The sequence below is a fragment of the Neodiprion virginianus genome, chromosome 3 (genome assembly GCF_021901495.1).
Source record: "Neodiprion virginianus isolate iyNeoVirg1 chromosome 3, iyNeoVirg1.1, whole genome shotgun sequence".
Lineage (NCBI taxonomy): Eukaryota > Metazoa > Arthropoda > Insecta > Hymenoptera > Diprionidae > Neodiprion > Neodiprion virginianus.
The window spans coordinates 31,802,619-31,825,284 of NC_060879.1; the positions used below are offsets into that span (position 1 = coordinate 31,802,619).

Below are 22,666 nucleotides of genomic sequence, written 5' to 3' on the forward strand. Positions count from 1 at the left end.
AATCAATACCAAACTGTGAATTCATTGCTGACAATGAGTCTCATACTGTCACTGGTCCGTGCCATAAAATTGAAATATATTAGGTTCGCCAACGAACGAAAGAGGATGAAATAATCTCTTCTCTATCCGTTATTCTCATCTCACGCAAATTTCTCACCATCACCGTGTGGTGTGTCCTTGTATACCGGTACTGCAATGTCGCTTTCCTGACTCCGGAATATGCACCCAACTCTGTGTCAACCAGCTGCAATTAGCCCTTTGCAACCAGGCCTCCACGTGTGTACTCCACGAAACGTGACCGCACGTTGACCATAGAGCATGGTGTACGGTCTACCTCCCATACCTACTAGGTATACCTACCGTATATCTGAATACTCAAGTATGTATACCTAGGGTATAACAAAGTACGTGTAATTATACACACACGCGCGTCTATATACACGTGGTTTTATTTGAACCTACATAGTGTAGCTCCACATACTCCGAGTAAATGCCAGTGGGTACATAGGTGGGTTTGGCATGTAGGTATATGACCCTACCCTACCTTCATAAGCGTTGTTCTTTTGTTTCTATTGTTCTTAGTTTTAGCTTCAGCCTGGCGGCTTACGTTAGACGGAAAGCAAGCCGTGCCGCGTGCAGAGAACCCTGTTGATGGTGAGTCACCAAACAATACTTGCAAAAGCTGTTTTCAACGTTGACCACCAGCCACGGTACCCCGACTACACACAATCAGTCCTCAACGCTTTCCGACTTGCTCCAGGTCTCCGAATCGCCGAGAAGCCGAGAATGACCAAGCGTGCTTATAGTATTCGATCCAGAGTGATTTCTGTGAAGATCGTCGAGTCAGCTGACAAGTCAGTATCAGGCTGCAGGTACAGCCGCTGACATAATCTCGTTCTTTCTCCTCCTCGCGCTCTGATTACGAGTGACAATTGATGTCGCGCGAGAGGCGATCGTGTAAAAGGAGAGCAAGCAAGGTCACAAGGCTCGAGTGCAGCTTCCAGGTAAACTGGATCTGAAATAGATCGCTCTTACCTTCGAACGAAGGTAGACTCGAAGTGGAGAGAGGGGGAGAGGGAGAGCGAGAGGGAGAGGGAGGCTGCAGCGACGGAGCATGCACTTGCACATATAGTCAGTATCCGTATGCATGGGTATCTAGACTTTGGTACACTGCAAGCTCTCCTCACAGATTCGTGACGGAAGCAAAGGGGTTCGGGGTTCGTGTCCCTATCCCGGATTCTCGGCCCCCGTATCTCCGCAGTGCACTTTCATCCGAAATTCATCTGTTTGATGCACTTGCGGGCAGGGGAATTCGCCGGTTCGATGCTCGCCTGCAAGTTCAGCCTGATCCTTCTTTCTCGTATTGGCTTCAGTGCTACAATAGCTAACCACCTACGCTTCGTACTCGAAGGGATGCTTTCCGGTGACCACGCAGGAGTGAATAACCCAAGGGGATTGAGCATTTATTTTCGTTTGATAACCGCAATTTTATGCGTGACTGTAACTTGCCAATACTTTTCCCCGCACCTGAAGCGCTGGGAATGATAGTTGCTGAGTGACAGAATGCTATAAAAGCTGCATCGCTTTAATTAGTCCCCATAATTATTATCTTCTCTACGGTAATAAACTCTGCTGCAACACGCTGATGCAGTAGACATAATGAATTACTGCTGACCTAACCATCATTCTTCGCCGTGTGAAAGGAACGTGGGAGGAAACGATACAGATGCAAAAAAAAAAGACACATTCCCAATGTACAGTAATATTCATTAATGCTTTAACCTTCCGACTAACTTGTTTTCGGCCCGAAACAAAATGCGACTTCGATTCTATACGAATTTCGTGACAACGACTGGCGATGCACGGGCAGGCAACGTAAGAGAATGGGAACCATTGTCACAAAATTCGTATAAAATTGAACTTGCATTTTGCTTCGAACCGAAAATAAGTTAACTGAATCCGGAGGCATTAATAAACATCACTGTATACCTACGTAGAGGATGGAAAAAGTGATGTAAGATATTTGTTCAATAAATTTCAATATCCATTGAGATATTATTAGAACCTTATGTACGAACAGTTTTTATGATTGACTATATACAGGTACGTTAATACAGGACCAAGACACCATGCCAGTGTGGAATCATGTATCACTCGCAACCTGGCATTGAAATTTCTGACTAAAAAGGTATATTCCGACAGGATACCAAGGGAATGGTACCCTTATACCCTCTAAACTAAACCACTCCCTTGGCAGTAGGGACGGAATCTCGTTGTCGGTCAACGTTGGACTCCTACCTAGAGAGTGCATGACTAAGGCCAGATTGTACGTAGGAAGAGTGGGTCCGAATCTACGAGACACCAGGGAATATCAAACAAGGATGCGCCCGAGCAGATAAACCACCTAGAGAAACGTATCCCGTCTCGGTGCGGAGAGACGAGAGAGGAAATGCAGCATCCTTACGCAACCTATTATTTCTCTCTCTCTCTATCCTCCAGCGACGTAAGCTACCAACTGCGTTTTGTCTTTATAACGTACACTCTTACCAGCGTACATAAAAGCAAGCGAGCGGAGGGCAACTCGATTATTTTTATTTTTTTTTTTTCTTCACATTTCATCTTAGTTCTTTTTCCTTTTTCGTTGTTGTTGTTGTCGTTGTTGTTGTTTATTTTTATCGCGGAGGCGCTGAACGCGAAGCGCTACCATAAGAGGACATCTCCGCGACTCGTCGCGGAGAAGGAGAGTCGTCTTCGGGGACCGCGAGAGGAGGAATCACAATCGGAGAATAAGAGGCACGAGTGTAGGCATCGGCAGGTCGCCGGGTTCCATTGCAGTATCCCGGCGAGTTACATCTTCTTGCGGACCCGTGGGACCGGTGTTGTCCTCTTCTCCCCTGCACCGGGAGAGCAAGGATAAGGATACAGGGACAGAGAGTTCCGCGACCGCGGCGGCGAAGAAAGTGATCATTGGATGATCGGTGCCCCCCGCGTCTCCGGAACGAGGCATGCGTTAAAAAAACTCACACGCTTTGCCTTTACGGAGATTTCAGACGCGTGACAAAAATTATTATCTGCAGAAACTGTCCTGCGGCTCCTTTCTCTGGTGCAAATACCTGTAATGCCAGCTCCGGCTCGGGGTGAAGACGCCGACTCTTAACTCGCTCGGGTCGAGCCGAGAGATCCAGTGCAAACAGCGAGGCGTCTATTCGCCTCGGACACCTCGACCATTCCACCCAGGGATCAGTATTTTCTCAGAGGAACGTAGGTACTGCAGTGTCAATAACGCAGGTAGGTATGCTCTTCGTCCCGGATGAAATACTTCCTGTTCCAGTCCTTTCCCATATCGTATTTCAACGGAAACGAGTGCATCGTTAATGTTGTGGTTTGTGGATTTTCCCAACCCCACCAACCCTCGGACCTGTTTCCTAAAATTTATACTTGAGTAGAAAATGCCCTGAAGAAATCTCAATCGACTTATTCTTGTCTCGGGCAACTTGGCTTAGGCCGAATGTACAAGACGGGTTAGGAAGACGCAGACAACGATCAACAACTTGTTCAACGTTCTCTCTCTACGGAAAACGAATCAATTCTTGTAACCTGATCAAGTTATTCCTTCCCACCGGTGGATGCCGGTACGGTACATGCCATATGAAAGCAGGGAGACAGTCAACGGACAAAAAGAAGAAAAATCACCCCCACTCGTGGCTGCGGAGTGCGGCTTTTGAAGAAGGAAGAGAGGGCAATAATTACCGCGCGCTCGGAATATATACGGGCGATGGAATTTCTTTGAAATCGGGCACCTACATATTTATGGGCGACGTGTACAGAGTTTTCTCTCCTGAGTTTGTGTTCTCGATAAGGTAATTCACGTACCTCTGCCGTCCGGTTTAATTGTCGTATAAAACACCGACGAACTCCCCCCTCCTCCCTTTTTCCGTCTCGTTCTCTCCCTCTCATTCTGCAGCATCGATTAATTAACTTGCTTTTGCGACACGAACTCTCGCAAGGCGATAAGGAGGATCGTGAAGCACGAAAAATTATGCAATTCTCACAGCTTTTCGCATTTTTCTTTTTCTTTTTGTACAACGTTTTCTACTCACTCTTTCTCTTTTTCTCTACTTCTGTTTACGAGCTGGTCCAACGGGGATATTAGCCTGAATTTTTTGCACATTTATTTCTCAAGTCATAAAATAATTACACCTTTTTTCACACGCGATATACGATCAGCGAGATCCGCGCGTCTACGATACCTTCTCAGATTTCGCTGCGTCATTCTACGCAGCGACGACAGCGTTACAGATTAGAAATAGTCGTACACAAGACCCGGACTTTATGGGACCGACCCGATCCCCTCCCACTCTCGAATCGCGTTGATCGTAGCTGAAAAAGAGTTATTGTATAAAAGAACGCGGGGAGCGGATTGCTTCCCAGGTCACGAACCGGGAAAATATGTAATGCTTCGAATAAAATCTCTGCCGAAAACATCCGAGGTTTGAAAACTTCATCGTTATTCAAGGTACGGTCGAAATGCGTAACGGGATCCTGATGGTGTTAGGATTCATTATTTTTAGTCCGCGCATACAGGCTCCGGGCTATTTTCCTGTATAGTATCAACGGAAGAAATGGAATGGATGGAACGGAACTTCGGCAAAAGCATAGCAGGGCTCGTAGGCAATTGCCCAGAACCTGTTACACGATACTCGAAATTAAATTCAACTAATTCCGGTGACTGAGGCAAGATTTTCCGGAATTACGGATTACCGTTAATTGGGTGGTTTCCTCTCGTAATTTTAAGTGAAAAGGCCTGGGTGTTGAAAGAGCGAGTCGGAGTCGCGTCGATGCGACGGGTCCGTGCAGGAAAATTCATTATTCCGAAAGCCGGAAGACCCGAACACGTTTTGCATAAATTGTTATGAAACAATTTCATATAAATTTAATACCGAAGAAAATCAATTCGCTTTCGTATCTCAAAGGTTGGACGATTCGCGTTATGGGAACCAAAGAACAACCGGCACTCAAATACAGATTAAAAATTCTGGTCACACGGAACTTCGAATCGTAATACGACAAACAATTCCTTTAGCTGTTATACGCTCCTTGGGTCAGCTGGCGATCCGACGTTCGACCGCTGGAATTCCGCCAGTTGAGTCACACCAGAAGGACAACAAAAATTCGGATTCCGAGGCGTTACAAAGGGCGACAAAAACACAGATTCCAGAACGCGTTGCAGGCCACTCGACCTCTCTTAACAGTATCTGGAAACGAGATCCGGTACACCTGATTCCGTTACGCTACTTATTAACGACACGTCAACCTTCTAATTTGTTGTCAGTAAAATACTTGACGATATTTTGCACAATTAGCACGGCAACATCTTTGAACTATTTTGCTGCTGATTGTAAGATCACGGAGGCTGCCTGCCAATTTCCTCCAACCCGTTCAAGTTTGCCGCAAGAAGAAAAGTCCTCGACAACAAAAAGGTCGCAAGGGTTTCAGTCCATTCGTACCTCCACGATATTTCACAAGATCCCCTCGTCGACGTTGAAGACAGCCTGACGGCTATGGTGACGAAAATAACCGATCCTAATGAAGCTCTGCTTAGGGCTCGATATTCTCGCCTGTGTCAGACGGAACGAGTCCTTAACACCTCGAACCGAGACGGAGCTGTCTTGTAGGAATAAGAGGAAAAGACGCGGAGCGTACGTACGCCGCGTGTAATAACCGAGGGAAATTTCTGCGGCGCCTAAAAAGCGTTTCAAACCTTGCTTGTCCAAATCGCTGCATCATGGTGGTGGATACACGGCTCCGGCTGTCTGTCTATCTGTCCGTCGGTCGGCCGGTTGGTCGGTCGTTTTGTCTGTTCTAGACTAGGCCTCGCTCGGCTAAGCTAAGTTATGTATATATTTAGATAGAGAGGTCTCGAGGCGCACATGGCCCGCAGGAAGCTGCTGCTGTTGCTCGTCTTCCTGATAAAAATAATGATAGTTTTGCTTCCTGAAAAAGGCGGAAGGCACGCGACTGCTAGACGCATAGGTAGGTAGATATTTACATATTATATACGTATAACGTATATATACATACATATATGTTATTCTTTGCCATGTAGCGACAGTTGGACGAGCCATCGGTCATTACACTGCGACCAAAATCAGCGAACGAGGTTACGCAATGATGCGAATAGTGGTACTTTACTTTTTTTTCTCTTCTTCCTCTCTCTCTCTTTCTCACTCTCTCTTGGGCATCGGGGCGCGAATCGAGAATGATAAGTGTGACGTCATCGTCGCGCGGGAACGACCGGGCAATAAGGAAAGGAATTGCAATTTACTTCATGGCAAAATAATTACGGGGACAGGCATGTGCGGGTTATACCGTCACACGCGATTTCATACGTATAACGTAGGTACACCGCAATGTCCAAAGGTGGCGAATTGCAAATAATGATCAACAATTCAACGTGATGTAATCGCGACGCCTCCCGGTGTTAAGCGAAGATAATCCTCAGTATCGTCCAGCAATACTCGTCCTTCACATTTGAACGACAAATATCTAATAATTTTGCATATTACGTAACGCCGTACAGGTCAGATAATCGGTTAATTCGCAAACATTTAGCATCGTACACCTTCGGAGGTTACTCAAGAGCATCGTTAAAAATCGACCATCATCGGTTTACGCGGATTTCGATTGAAATGCAAGTTCGCCACGTCAAGCATCGTCAGTGTGGATTTTTTTTTTGATTTTATTTTATTGTTTTGTTAATTTTTTTTAATCACCGTTGAATAAACTTTTTTTCTTCTTTCTTAAAAACATTCTCATCGACAGAGGTATTTTGGTTGGAGAGTCACTCAAGGTCCGGCGCTCATACTTCAACAGTAATTCCTCGGTGCACATCCACGAATTTGAAAGATAGGCGCAATAAGAAGATAAAAAGTGAGTGCCCCATGAGTGCAGTCCCTGAGGGACGCCACGGGTATCTTGTTAAATTTATTCTCGAAGAAGGCGACACATGTACCACGAGATTCGAACGACGGTGCGCAGCTCCTGGTAAAAAGAAGCCTACCCACTGTCGGAACCATAAATAATTGAATCGATCTCTTCGGCATATAGAGAACACTGATACGCAGGTACTAATGTTCCAACAACTTGTACGCAATGCGTACTTCGTTGTACAATACAATATTTTTTATTTCATTCGTGTAACTATAAAACATACAAATCGGTATGAGAATAACCACAAGCATGGCAATTCAGTTAGCAGAAAATTATACGACGCAATTAACAAATTAATAGCTACGTCGATGACTTGGACATTTGCGAAGCGAAAAAAAAAGCTAAAGTTTAGACGATTGCATGTTCAGCTGGAGTGCAATAGCAATTACCAGATAATATCATATTTCGTAATACCCAACTTGACGAAACGTTGTTCGAACACTTGCAATCGATGATAGATTCACTGTACAGAGAGTAGCGTCTGTGACGATAAAGAATGAACTCAGTTCGGAAATCCCGCTGTACGTGTATATCCTTTTTATCGTATTCAGGTGGTCCTCCTCCGAAGTCACGGAGCGCTTGTCAAGCAGCCGTACCGTTGAATACGAAAACGGGAAATGCGGACCCGAAGGAGGATGCAAATCAGAGGGCATCAGGAGGTCTGTGGGCCAGCAGGTGAGATCAGACGAGTGAACGAGCGAGCGAACGAACGAACAAACACGAGCACAGGAGAAGAGGTCCGGGCTTCTGGGATCTGGGGTAACGGACCGCGGAATGTAACGGTGATGCTGTAATATTTGCAGCGCAAAAAATTGCCCAACGAAAAGCGAGAATATCCGTATGCGTAATTGATCGTGTAAGCGTCGAGTGCCAACATTGTTTATCGAAATCGGTAATGCCGAGATTTGATTTCTACAAATTCATCTGCGAGATATTATCCAGCGTCGTGTTAAAAAAAGTCGTAGGTGAGTTGCTGATTATGTCTTATACCGAAAATTTTTGTACAAGTCTATTTTATAAGTTAAAAAAAATTACAATAATTTATTCGTGTAAGTACCGACAAGTTCCGGGGCCACTCGTCTTATACGAGGCTTATTCGTGGCTCAATTCTGCGTCTCCCATTTCTCTAACGTTTACCACAAACTTTACACTTCTGACTCAAAAAAGAATTAAGATTCTTTGGTGTTTATTGGTATTTATTAAACGTATGTTCCGACCGACTCGGAACTAATCGCATAACCTTCAACAGTCTTGAGAAAATTATGTCGATATGAGGTGTGAAACAGTCCTTCATTGATTTTACCGTTTTTCCAAATCACTCGAAATTTTTCGCAAAGATGTAAAAGAAGAATGTTAACCGAGCACACAATCAGCATCTGAAGATCATCTTATGATCAGACTTATTCTACAACTCGTAGGTGAGTTTTTCGACATGGTTCTGTTAGTATTACCCACAATCCGTATTTTCAACGATCAAAGGTCGGTCGTAATTACCGCGATCAATTGAGCATAAAACGAGTTTCACCCAGCTAATTGACCCTTCCTCGTTTTCACATCGCTGGCTATTTTCGCTACAGTTTGAAGAGAAAACAAAATTAAATTATCAACCGCACGAGATTTGTTTTCGTCACTTAGGGTATCAAGTTTGCAATCGATACCTCGTTGCGATATCAAAGCGGCAAACAAGTGACGAGTTCGTTGAAATAGCTCAAAGAAAACGAGCATTGTATCCGCTAATGGCAGGTATGTAACACGGTCCCAACAATGAGACGAAATGCACACCGAAGAGACTGGATACACGTCACGTGGCTTTGACGAACGTGATGGAATAACACAGTATCGTGTAAGCCACACCTTTCGTGCCCGTCTGTATATTTGGAACGACGAATGCCCGGGGCGCGAATTATCCGCAGGTAGCAAGGTAGATGAGTAAACACTGTTTACAGAAAGTAATTTCATCCCGAGTCGTTGTAGTAATTCGCATACCTACGTCCTCTTCTCTTTTTCATTCGCTTCAGAGATTGTTGGGCTACTTCATCAGCGTGTCGGTCAATTGCCCTGGGAATTCGACCTCTTGACGCGTTACGCGAAGAAAATGGTCCGTGGAATTTTCCTTCAAGTCGTTAATTTTCACCATATCCAATTGCTGCATATTGACGGGAAATCTTATGGCAATATAAACTTGAAACGTGAAGTGACATGGTTGTAATCCTTTTTCGTTTCACGATGCACCGATCTATTATTCCCACGCACGCCTCACATGACACCGTCGGGCCTCCGGAATACATTTTTCAAATAAGATTCCATGAGATCGTGACATGGTTGTCTTAACGACCAATATGCCGTGGATCTTTCCTCGCTCCATTGTCGTCCAGACACTCCAATAAGTCAGTGGCACGAGTTTCGTCGTAGCATTCATCCGGCTATTCGGCCTTGACCATGCCAAAAATATGTTCACTTTCAAGCGTTTCAAAGCTTTCATAATTTATTCTCTCGCAAAGAGTATAGGTATACATGTTATGTTGCATATTGGCCCAGGTATGCAATAGTATGCATACGTGCCAGTGTGCAGAACGAGGGGCGGAGAGGGGAAGATCGGGGGGGGGGAGGGATAATTAAGCCTTTCATCGCAACTTCACTGTATCAAATTCGCTCGAGTCCGTTTTGGCGACGGTGCTAACCAATGAATTCCGAAACATATTTTCTACAGCGAATGATATTCCAATTGTTCGAGTCGTGGATGACGATGGTATTAAAAAATGTTCGAAAGTAATTGTCCAAGTTTTCAGATTAAAAGACATCTGCACGTCGTATTGGAGTAATGATTGTACGTCTGACGAATCGTCAATATATATACCATGTCGGATTATTTTGCATGCACAGAGGCACTATGTATCATTAATTCGAAATATAGGCCACAGAGTGAACAAAATATATGTCAGATTCGTTTAACTGATGAAAATGAAAATCTGCAACATTACACGCCGTATACCATGCCAAAAATGACTACAGCGACAGGATGTGGTAAGTTTGTGTAACTTTCGAAGAACGCGGTTGAAGGATTAAAGAGGTCCTTGTATTCTCGATGCGGTGATTAAATCAACGAAGCTCATACATTAAGTTCCCTCGCCTGTATACGTAAATATACAAATATAAATACACATACGTATATATTTATAAGCACAAACGAGTACGCATACCAGTAAGCGTGCACGCCGAATGCTGAAATATTATCGTGGTGTGGTTCGAGCCGTGGCTGTCACGTCCGCCCGAATTGGCATATAATGCACGTACATGCATGTACGGAGTGTGGCAGCGAACGAGAAAGAGCCAAACCGAATGTATACAATTAAGTCACATGATAACGTCTTAACGAGACCGCAGAAGGCTTGGCTCGAAGTGCAGCGTTCACGCCAAGCGAGACGAAACGATACGAAAAGAGACGGGACGGGGACGAGAAGCGATATAAGCTGGATTATTAAATAACACGATTGGTTTCTCAGCTGCTTCTCGCCTCCTTGGCTTTGCATTTCGTTTCAATTCACATTTCGCACGTGCAATAATACCGCCAGTTATACGTACGCAGACTCTCATTATTATACGTATACCCGTGCCTATTCGAGTTGAGTCAATCGACTCGTTAGCCCTGCGGTGCAACCAAACTACGTACCTACTCGGAAAGGTAAGTGCATTGAGCTTGCTGCTGCTGGAGTGGCTGTCGAGGAACGCACGTGCCACGAGCCCTAGCGGCTAATTGTTAGGTGTACGGGTCGGTGCTGTTTTCCTTGCGGAATTCGCACGTGCACATGTACGCCTATAACTCGCTAGTTTTTCATCAATTTTCGTTCTACGGAAACCCGGCGATACGGTAAACTCCGACAACCAGTCATAACAATACGTGATTCGCACCAAGGACTTTGCTAAGAGTTACGTAAAACACAACGAGTCTGACTGACGGAATGAGGTTTGTTCGACAAAGAGATTCGCAAGGTTACGGAAAAAAAGAAACGAAAAAAAAAACAACGATCTTCGATGCTGGAAATGTTTTCAATTTTTTTTTCCACAGGTAGGTAACGCTGATTCTTATCAGTATGATTCTTTTCAACCACCTTCGTGCAGTAGTGATACACGCAATAAAATACGATGTTCCAAAACATCGTAAAAATCAGGAATGAAAAAAAAGTACGACGCTGAAGCTAGCAGCCAAGAAGGTTAAACTTTTTGGAAATACCAAAGTGCAGTTCAGTTTAATTTTCATAATTCTACAAAAGTATTGTATTGGATTCAGGGTATTTCACGAAGTCTAGATTTTCGGACATCACTATCTGATTCGAATGAACATTAGAACGTTTGGCTGTCAATTCTGGCTGGTAGCTTCAGCCTCGTAAAAAATAAGTTGCAGATTTTCGCCGAATTTTCGCATTATGCATAATAAGCGGACTGGTTAACGGATGCAAGAAAAGCCAATTCCTCCCGTTTACGAATCGTATCACGTGTGCTCGTGTATCTGGATCCAACCATCAATTTACTCCTGGCGATCAGCCAATTTGGTTGAGTTACCACAGGCAACGGGAGAGACGGGTAAATCATTAGATTACAACTCCGAGACGTGAATATACATGTGGACATATAAAGGACATAATATGCCTTGGTGTGAGAATCGTCACGTCTATAAAAAGAAGTAAGTCGATGCATGCATGGCAGGTTTGAGCGTTACGAATCGTTTCGAAAGAAATCATATTTATCTAGATTCCGTAGAAAAGCCGAGCTGCGCATGACCGAGTGTAAACTAGTGAGTCAGGTTATTTCCTTGTTCTCGGAAAGAGCTTGTAAATGCGAGAATAAATATCGGTCCTCTCTGCCCTCCTTCTCCCTCCGCATGTGCTCGTATTATCGTCGCGCACACCATAGAACAGGTCCGAGGATCGCCGGTCAGGTACAGATTGTCGAACATGGATTTAGAACACCTTAAAAACTGTGTTCCTCATTAGCCGCGTACCTCGTGCACAATCTACCAATGCATGGTACTTAAAGGTATAAGGGGGAGGGAGGGACGTGCCCGTAGCTATTGATCGTGGTCCGACAATAATCTATCTAATTATTGACAACCGGTCAATGCCTGGTCACCGTTCGCTGCTTAACGAGTGTATAGCGTGATTTGGAAATACCCACGTGTTCACAATATGCACTTTATACACAGGCTGGTTGTTACACGTTTATCCGCTCCCTCGATTTACCGCACTTGAAAATGTACGTTTGATACCGCGTAAAAGCGTTACCGTCAGCATATCAAATTTTTCAAATTCTATGAAAAATTTTTGCGACCGCTCTTGTTTACATATTCGAATGGCTTATACTCCATGTAACTCACTTTCGATAATCGATGGGCGATCACTGTAAGCACTGTTTACGACTCGAGAACAGTCTGTGTGTTTCACTTTTCAATCTCTTCAATCGATCTACGTGTTAGGTTACATTTTGAACTACATGTGATAGAAAAGTTAATAATCAATTCAAGTATTCACTGTCTTCATTATACTAGAAATTATGTATGCCACTTTTTTTTTAGACTTATAGTATCTTGCAACATTTGAAATCCAAAAGTGATTCGGCTATCGATAACGTCAAATATAGGTTTTTATTTTTCGCCTTTAACAAGCGATACTCAAGTAAATTAACAACTCACGATGTCCTGACAGCTCTGTTAGAAGAAACGACTTTCTAAAATTTTGACCTCTGCCACAGTTTTGCCAAAACACGTTGATTTGAATAACGAAAAACCATAGAATTTCACAGTTTACACAATTTGTAGAGAAAACACGCAACCAGATATATACTACTGTAATATTCTACATATTGCTTGAGAATTTTTTGTGAAGTGAAATTTCTAATTCATTTCTTACTGTTAAAGCAGCGTAACAATTTTTTCTGCGGTATTTCGATAGATTTTCACTAAACATATTGTATATTTTCCGCAATTCAGTTACCTGTATAAGCACGATGTCATCCTGGCTGCGAGGAACTAATCTCGTTGATAGTTATAAGCTGAATTTGCGTAGTTTATCGGAAAACGCTTATCCTCAAATTTCTCGAGTTTATAAAGTTTGGCATCCAGTATCATTCGACACGACGACCAACTCGATTTCAATTTATTGATTAAAACACATATCGCCAATTCACCGTATAGAACTCCTAGAACATTGCATCACGAAACGATAAAAGTTTTACCAATGAAACACAAACTTATTCTTATCGTAAAAATTTATTACCGATTGGTATTTTATCTAATAGGAACACCGTCGTCTACCGGGTCTTTCTTTCTACCAAACAACGTTGAAATGTGTAGCAATCGATTCAGAGTCTAAGTACACTTCATTCTAACTGCACTGCAGGCACTGACGTAGCCGATGCAATCACCATCAAACTCTGGTCCACAAACTCTTAGCCAATGTTATCAAAGAGTTTCTTTAGCCCGAAGTCGAGTATCTCTCTCGTACCTACAATAACGCGAGCCAAATTTTGTGCAAAAATAAACTGCGCGTAGTGTGTTTCATTCGAATAAGGCGACACCGTCAAAAACAAAATCGGCAAATTTGCGCGGGCAATTTGAAAGCCCGATCGAGTCGGTTTGCCAATCGCACGCTTGCGGACCGTTGCGAAGAGATCGGACACAGCATCCGCGCTACTGGACCTCTCGCGATACACTAGCTCACGGTGAAACACTCGACTCTCAGGCTCCAATAAGGCTGTATTCTCTCTCTCTCTCTCCCTCTCTCTCTCTCTCTCCCTCTCTTATTTTCTCTCTCTACCGAGCACTTACACGCTCGGGGAACGGCGACGTGTGATAGTGAATAAAAGAGACTAGAGAGTGCGAGCTGGTCGAGTACGCACTACGGGGCATGGTAACGTAACGTGTGTACGTCACGTGGTCCAGGTACCGACCTACGATTGGACGTTTGATCGCGGTTCCACTGACGTCACTTGATCACGCATACACTGAGATTCCGTCGAGACACGGGCACGTTGGACACGTTGCACACGCTGGAAAGTACGGATACACCTTATAACTAATTCCCTAAAGCCCTGAGAAACCCTCAATAGGAAACATCCCCGCTGGAGTTCCTATCCCGAACACAATGCCCGGCTGATTGGATGAAATTTTTCAAAATATCCTTCCTATTTTCAAACTACACTATACCTACATTTTTTATACACAACGAGGGTTTAATTTCTATACGAAAAACAGGGATGCAGGTTCTTCCCCATGACTCGCAATTTTGTTTCCTTTTTTCTCCGTATCTTTCATCGCTGCTTCGTGGTATGTAGATAATAGAAAACCCCCGTGGAGAATCTCTCAGGTATGATACTTGGCAGGAAGGAAAAGTGGTTGAGAAATATTTCTACTTGTGCATTTCTTAACAGTTTACGAAATTTTTAAAGTCGAACAATTTTCACTAACTACAAGTGTCCAGTTTGCTATATATCTCTAACGCAATTAACTAAAACACGCAAGTCTATGTACTCGAGGATTTGTTTTTCGCTCTTCCGGTGAGTTCTCGGTGTTTTTAAGTCAAAAGCACTTAATCCACAGGTACAACATCCTGCCACAAGACGTGATTGGAGCACTCAGCGCTTCGCGGTCATACAATACTCGAGAATGGGTTTTTTTTCTTTTTTTTTTCATTTATACTTTTTGCCAACTTTTTACCATGCCTAACGACTGCAGAACCGGGCGGAACAGTACGTGTATAACTATACAACTGGAGAGCGAATAAAACAGTTTAATTGGTCCTGACGACTAATGAATTTACAAGTTACGACGACCGCAACCGACTCAGCGTCATCGAGAAGCTGTGCTGCTGGTGAATACAAGCCTCGAAATCGCGCTTAAAATCTGCACTAAACGATCGTGACACCCCTTGACCCTTCCTGTCTATTTCCCCTCTCTTAGACACGATCCGAAAAATATAAAAATAAAAACTAGGATAAACAAGAACGTGTTTTTCTGTCTTTTTTCCGGTATATTCCAGGGAAGTGAAATGTTTTATGTACGGTTACCGTAAAACCGGCACCACAGGTGGCCTGGTTTCTCCCTGCACGGGGGTGTGGCAGACCCGTGACCGAACCCCTGGTGAAGCCTCCGTATTTCGACCACAAACGCTGTATACGTCCGCATCTCTTTATCTTATAAACGCTCGACGAGTTCCTTCTGGGTCCTATGTATACCTATATGTATTATAACAGAGGTAGACCTTAATCCTTGTGTCTACTTGGAACCTCTTCGGATTATAAAAATCTAGAAATATTGAGACCACCCGGTTGAAATCAAAATATTAATCAGATAACAAACGGTGTAGGACGACGACGCGCAGCCTGCACGACGCTACATGTATAAGTGGTCTAATATACGTTTATGGCGTTTCTACAACAAAACTTTTACGCGTGCATACACAACGACATGAGTATCTGTACATGTTCCATACACTTTTGCTCGAGACGAGATGAACCGAGAGAGATACAAAGAGGGATGAAATATAACCCTACAGAAATCACTGCGTGCTCCTTAAGTGCCACAGTTGAATGGGTTATACAGTGAAATACCCATGCTGCCAACACGCACGGCATACGTGTCGAGATGGGCATCATTCGTGTCTACACTCTTCGCAATTTTGCGTTTAACCATCTTCGGGCCGATACGAACGAGAAAGAAAATGGAGGCCGTAAAAGTTATAAATTTCTCGAGAGTCTTATGAATGGCGGTTTTTAAACTGGAACTAGACAATAATTATGGCAATATTTTTGTCTCAAAGCATTCCTGGAAAATCATGAAATTTAGATTCAGGATCAACACTGATTGCAAAAAACATCGTCCACCAACTTCTGTACAAAATTGTCCCAGTTCAAATAGATTCATCAGAAGTTGAAAATTTTCATTACATCTTTACGAATCCTAACATTTCATCAATCATTCGCCACTACTCAATAAGTCACGCATTCGGCAAAAAAAAAATACCTATACTGAAAAACCTGAAACAATATAAATTCCCATCGCGGATTTGAAGTCCAGCAGTAATTAGAAATCGGCTATAAATAATTCCAATATCAACACACCGTTCTGCACGTTGGGATCGTGGCACAGGCTTTCCCCATGGGAAATATAGAGAAAATAAAAATATCAGGTAATGAAAGACTGATGGAAAAATGAATAAAATTACGCGTCGGATCGAAAAGAGACACGCCTGTGGGTAATTTGAAAAATGACAAGGTGTACGTTATTTTTAGCCGTATAGATTCTGTCTGCACGTGTAAGTTTGAACGATGTACAACTTCGTGCGAACGGAGAACTTTTGCCCGTGAAAAAGAATAGATCAACATTCCTCGGTGTGCCGTGATGACTGCGGTATAAATACGGTAATTAATATCTCAGTCATAGACGTAGAAACAGGCTGTAATGCGGTTTACAATAGGCGCACGTTTCAACGAAGAAAAGGAAAGAATCGCAATTACTTGGAAGGTTACATACATCCTACAGAGGCAAGATAATTGCGGGTGGAGATCATCCCAAGAAATCACGTACGTAGAACTAATCGTAGATCTAGAGACACGTGTATATACGAGCGGGTTAACTGTACGACCCATCATCTAATCTCGGTCCCAACTCGCAACTGCACACAACACGAATAGCGCGGCGCATGTAGCAACGAAATGTTCGGGGACAGCCAGTTGGCCCGTGAATTAATCCCAACAGTCAACGGACTGGATTTAATTAATCTCAATAAAACAGTTTTTCATAAATTAACGTCCCCCGTCGTACGAACTGATCGCTAGACTTGGAATTGACGATCGGAAACTCCTACGCCTGTAGCAATGAAATAATTAACAACTAGGTACGGTGTTTAGGAAATTATTCAGATTGCCCTGCGCTACCTCAAGTTTATATCAGAGATCCAGACGCACTGTAAAGGGCACACCTACTCAGATCCGTTGATGAGGACGCGTCAAGTGGCTGGATATTAGGAGATCGCGTGCGCCCGCGCAGTAATTTTCGTGTTTCCTGAAAACTTGGGTATTCAAGTAATTCTTAGACAAGTTAGAGAAACGACGACGTAACGGCGCAAACGAGTATATTTTTCATGTGGGATACGGTGGGTGATTTTTTCCTTCCATTTTCTTTCTTCCTCTTTCTCTCTCTCTCTCCTTCTCACTCCTAGCAATCTAAATAAATTACCTCGTTCAGTAGGCCATTATCTATGTAAGACCCACAACGATCCATGAGGTTTTAATATTCTCCTTTTCCTTCTTTTTTCATTCACCTTCCTCAATCAAATATCATTAGCGATAGAAAATACTTTTTGTATCATTTCTTTTTTCTTCCTTCTTTAATTTACAAAATTCAATTCCGTTACTCGATAAGTATCTCACACGTGATGCGAGTTCTTGAATAAATATATAACATCTACGAGTCGGGTCGTATCGATCCGTATTGCCGTCCAGCGTCAATTTTAATTGTTTTCCCGCGATTCAATAGGCCGACTTCTTCCCGAGGGACTTGAGAATCGATTACGTCCAAGAAACGAACAAATACTTGCGGTTGGAATACCGCATTCGATTTACCGATGCGCATCACGTGGATCTTCACACAGGTATGTTATACCAACTACTGCAGCAACAAGTCAAAGAAGGACTACCCACACCGCACTTTTTACTAACCTTGTACATACTCGTCTTTCCGACGTCGAATGACCGGTGAAAAATCGTTATCGAAAATCGGACCGGCCCGTTGAAACGTGAAGTTAATTCCATCTTGGCTACGTTTGATCGGTTCACGGGGGTAAATTTCACATAGCATTCAATCGGTTCCGCATAACGATTTCATATGATACGTTATGCGAGTGTATCGGTTTATCAAGCGTTCAAAATCGTATTCAACGCGTACGTGTTTCAGAAAATATTTTGATAATTCGTCACGATATTAAACGGTCGAAGATCGATCGAAGCCGTGCGCGTCGCGGAGTTGCAAAAAAATCGATACCCGACGCCAAAGGTCACCGATTCGATCCGATTCGCTAAAAATATCGGTCCAACCGCATCGAATTTAAGCACGCGGTTAAAAACGGCGAGACCTCGATTCTCCGATCGTTCAACTTCCTCTCGTTTCGTTTTTAATCTTCCATTTCTTTTTTCACAGACGCACTTCGTGCCTTCTTCTCTCGCCGAGTGTGTCCCTCTGAAATTCGGAAGAGTGTCTCTGAATTCAACGATAATTACAAATACAGCTGTATAGCATTCCGGGTTAATTGCAGCGCAACGCAGCGTAGCATCAGCTGCGTCAAAAAGAGGAACTCTATAGGATACGAGCAGCAGAGAAAGTTCTTAGCGACGAGACGCGTGTAGCTACCGCAATTAACAATTTGTCTCTAGCATACTTTAGCATGCCTTGTACCACCGTATAAGCGTGCAGCGTCTATTGCTCATCGACCGCATAACTTACCATCTCGATGACCTTCCGTTGCGCTCTTTAACGATGTGCTTGCAGGTGTAACCCGCCGTTTTAACTAGTTTAACCGCATCGTTCGGAAGTCAGGTTTTACCGATTAATTTTACAAGATAACACGGTCCGAGGTTATCGCGATTACCTCTTACCATTTATCGCCAGGCAGTTAGGCTCCGAATCGCCGATTACGCGTAGAAACGAGGGGCAATTAGATCGACGCAAATCGCTCGCTCCAGGTCGTCATGCCCATCGATACTTGGGTACAGAGTACCGACTTTTTCATCGCAATGACCGAGTACAATTGTTAGGATATTATCGTGTGAATTGTCCTGCAGCGCGAGATACTTGCTATAATAATGTAATAACAAGATCGAAGTAAGCAACGTTAACGTCACGAAACATCAGGAAGAAAATCATTATTTCGCAATTTTAAGATGACTTTCGAGGAGTTGGCTTTCGAAAAATATCGATGTGTTTGGTGTGGTATGATTTACTTAATTTCAGATAATTCAGTTTTCCTGAACATGCATCGTTACAGTAGCATTACTAGTTTCAATCACATACGTGATACACCGTTAAACTGCTCCAGACACGTCCAGACTCTAGACTTGACCATTTTTCCACAGTATTTATAAATTGGAGGAGAAAATTTGTTAAAGCTCTGGTAGAGGAGTTGACTAATCTTCGTGAGTCATAGGATCTCGTGAAATAGAAATAGATTACAGTAGTGCAGCTAGACCACTGGCGACTCCATAGATGACGTTGCCGTTCGTCCGCTCGTTCCGAAAGCTTCTCGATGTCCGATTTTTCTTCTCAAACCTCGGGAGATATTTATTTCCACAAAATTAAACTTCCATGATAAATATTCCGCGGACCTTTATCTTGCTATTTTCCTTCGCGCGATTTTTGTCAAATGAAACTCGATCCAAACTATCAACAAGCCAGAGGGACGAAGAAACAAATAAGCTCAATAGTTTCTCGGCTGCGTGTCACATCGCAGGGTAATTCAGTGCGTGAACCACGATCAGCAAAAGAGTACCTAAGGTGGGTCTCGCGTTTTGCACGCGTGAAGTTTAATTATAGGAAACGTTGTACAACGTGGCGCCCTTGCGGGTGAAAATTCGCAAAGTAAATGTAAATCAAGTGAGGTTATAGCCGGGGCCGTGGTTCCTAATTCATGCATGCAAACCCTATACCGACCATCTTTTTTCATCGGGGCAAATAAAACAAAGCGAAACGGCGACTTAAAAGGGCGTGTACCAGTGATCTCGAGATTCGCAGTGCGTGCGTGTCTGCCACGGCTGATCGGTAGACCTGTAAGTACTTCCTAACATTTGACTGGGTATTATAAAGTTACAACACAGCCGACTTGCAGCCAGCAGCGTCACGCGGCGGGTTAAATCGGCGGAATACGCGGCTGATGGTAGTAAAATTTTAGACAGTTTAATTACCAGACACGACGAGACGCTATTTCTTATGCTAATCAGCCTGGTGGCCGTGTAACTGTGTTGAAGCTTGTTAGCGCTTTATTTTACGGAGACTTGTTTTTCTAAAATTTCAACGCCCGCAAGACCGACATCGTAAATCATCGTTTTATGCTCCTGCGGAGGCTTGTAGTCAGGACCTCGGGTCGAGTTTGAGAATTCAATTCTACATCACGCTCACCCTGTCTTACCTTCAAATGACACATTTTCATTCCTCTCTTTCGTCGCTCAATTATTGACCATGAAAGTTATATCAACAATCAAATCGCGACTGATAATATTTAGTAAATTGAGTATGCGTAAATTATTACGTTGACAATTGTCAGTTAAATACAATTCTACGTAAAAATCATTTTGGTTATGACTTCGAAATTTCTCTCGGATTCTTCAGACCGGATACGCAAAACGCCACGTGACACCGAGCCGGTGTACATTAATCGCCTTCCACACTGTACATATTTCCAGATCCTACTGTTACTGGTCCGAGCCGCAGGCCGGAAGCTTCGAAGAACGGTTTTCCTACGTATGAGGTAATACGAGGTGATTACAGCTCATTAACGGAAGCAGAAAGTAATCGCGGTAATGAGGCGTCGTCGCCCGTCTCTCGCGAGATAGATACTTCCGCCGGTTGGAATCTGTCCAGAAAATATTCGCTTGCCCCCGTTTACTTTCGTCGTTGTCGTGTAACCAGCGAACCGGTGACAAATATTATTTATACACAACGGTCAGCAGCGGCTGTGAAAATCGGTCTTAATTGGAAAAAAATTTACTCGAAAACTAAGTAGTTGATGAAAGACTGAAACCGTGGTTGAGGATCGATCGGATCTCAGTACGAAGCGGTCTACGATCACTTTGATTGCGAGGACAGAATTTTTTTCTCTAAATATATTGTACTGCAATCAATAATTATCCATACAAATTTCGAACATGTAGAAGCGTCTCACACAATTCCATGCGAAAGTGAAATTATAAAAACACGGAAAAACGGACTTTAATAAGTATCAGCATCATCATTGTTGACAAGGTAGCAAATGTTTCCGCAGTCTTGCCGCCTATATTTGTGAGATATTACGAAAAGAAAATATGTATATCGGGTTGGTATCCTCTGAAAAAGAGTGTGTGTGAAATAACGACTCGAGGATCGCACCGTATCAAGCGTGGTTCAGCCCAGTGACACAGAAACCTGGGTAGTAAGATGACTGTTTAAAAGATTCATAGTATACGTATGTTTGGGTCTCCGTACGAGCATGTCCGCATATATTTATAGCCGCGTGGGTGCGCGATAGGATTTTCATCTCTCGCTCTCCCTTCTTAGTCGTCAATGTTTACAGCGGTACTCGACACTCGGTGCGAACCGTTTACTGCACCCGAGGTAGTTATTTAAAAATAGAAAAAAAAAGATGGCGCTTATATGGATATTTCGGTTAAGGCACGCGCCGCACAGCTGCGCGCCGAAGACCCCATAGATCACCGGTCGGACCCCCATGGATCGACTAGAAACGCAAACACGTGTAGGTACTTCTCGGTTCCTTTGTACTTTGTACTCCTGGTTCACCTCGGGGACCCGGCGTCCCGTCCCGTCCACCTACGTGAAAGTCTAACCATATCCCGAAGGAACCCTGAGTCGGGGGCGATGCGTCTACGCGTCTTCGATGCTCACGATGACTCAAGATTCACCCAGCAAACGCCCACCGGTTTTAAGACTTTTCCGAGACCGTAGGTGGAGCCGATATCTTCATTTTAAACGGGATCAGAGCCCGGTTCTCTAATCGTCTTCGGTCTTCCGGTCCGTTTCTCCTCCCCCGCATATTGATTCTAATCTCAAGATGCACTTAAAATAAAGTTGCGGCTCTTGTCCCGCGGTCGGCATCGCTCGTCAAAAAAGACCCGTGAGTTCAATTTAATGCACGCCTAAAGTAAATAAAAAATTTCATCATCTAATTATCTTAGATATTTTTTTTTTTTGTGGTTTTTTTTTTACACTGAAAAATTCTCTACGGTAGCATTATTCCACATTCAGACAATGATATATCTTCCGATATAGCGTTGAAACCTCGCCGAAAAAAATTGTACGGATATATTATACATATAATAAAGATTGTAGAAGAGGAAACGTTCTACTCACCATTTGTTGCGTATTTCTCGGCTTTCGATTGACGTCAATTACTTTCTGATTGGCTGAAACAATGAGTTGATTATTAATCAATACGTAATTAATTGGCCAGTGACCTATATAGGTATATTAATTTGAAATAGCGACAAACGGTACACGACAATCAAATCGAGACAACATTCTGCTTGGCGGCATATACTTATTATCCTACGCAAACAAATACACGCGGAATTGCCTGTGCATGTACGGCTCTATGATTGTAACGTACGTTGGTGCATACGCACATATCGTAACGCCTGGCATATGGCGTACGAGTTAGCACGTGAGCCACACGTCTCATAAACTCTAACTGTCGGTTACCATTTAAGTGTTTCATGCACAGTTACTTCCTAATTTAGTTGAAAGAATATACCAAAACCCTCATCGCCACGTTAAAACGGAACAATAAATTATTCGGGACGCGAGTGCGGGGCTGACAGGCTTAGAAAGTGCTTAGAAATTCTTAGAAACGCGTATGGCAAACCTCTCATTGCTTTCAATTGCCAGACTACGCCTATCTAAATCCGAATGAAAAAAGTTTTGCAA

The 22,666-nt window shown here is 43.4% G+C and overlaps 1 protein-coding gene across 3 annotated transcripts in view; it reads right to left on the bottom strand.

Annotated features, from left to right (window-relative positions):
- Positions 1-22,666, bottom strand: part of LOC124300594 (protein sickie) — a 173,584-nt gene that overhangs the window by 90,803 nt on the left and 60,115 nt on the right. For 2 of the 3 annotated variants that reach the window (XM_046754863.1, XM_046754862.1), the window contains one exon: positions 22,094-22,146. In XM_046754863.1, the coding sequence (XP_046610819.1) occupies positions 22,094-22,146 (53 nt within the window). Of the gene's footprint in view, positions 1-12,977; positions 13,665-22,093; positions 22,147-22,666 lie in introns of those variants that run through there. The other variant, XM_046754866.1, reaches the window with a different exon arrangement.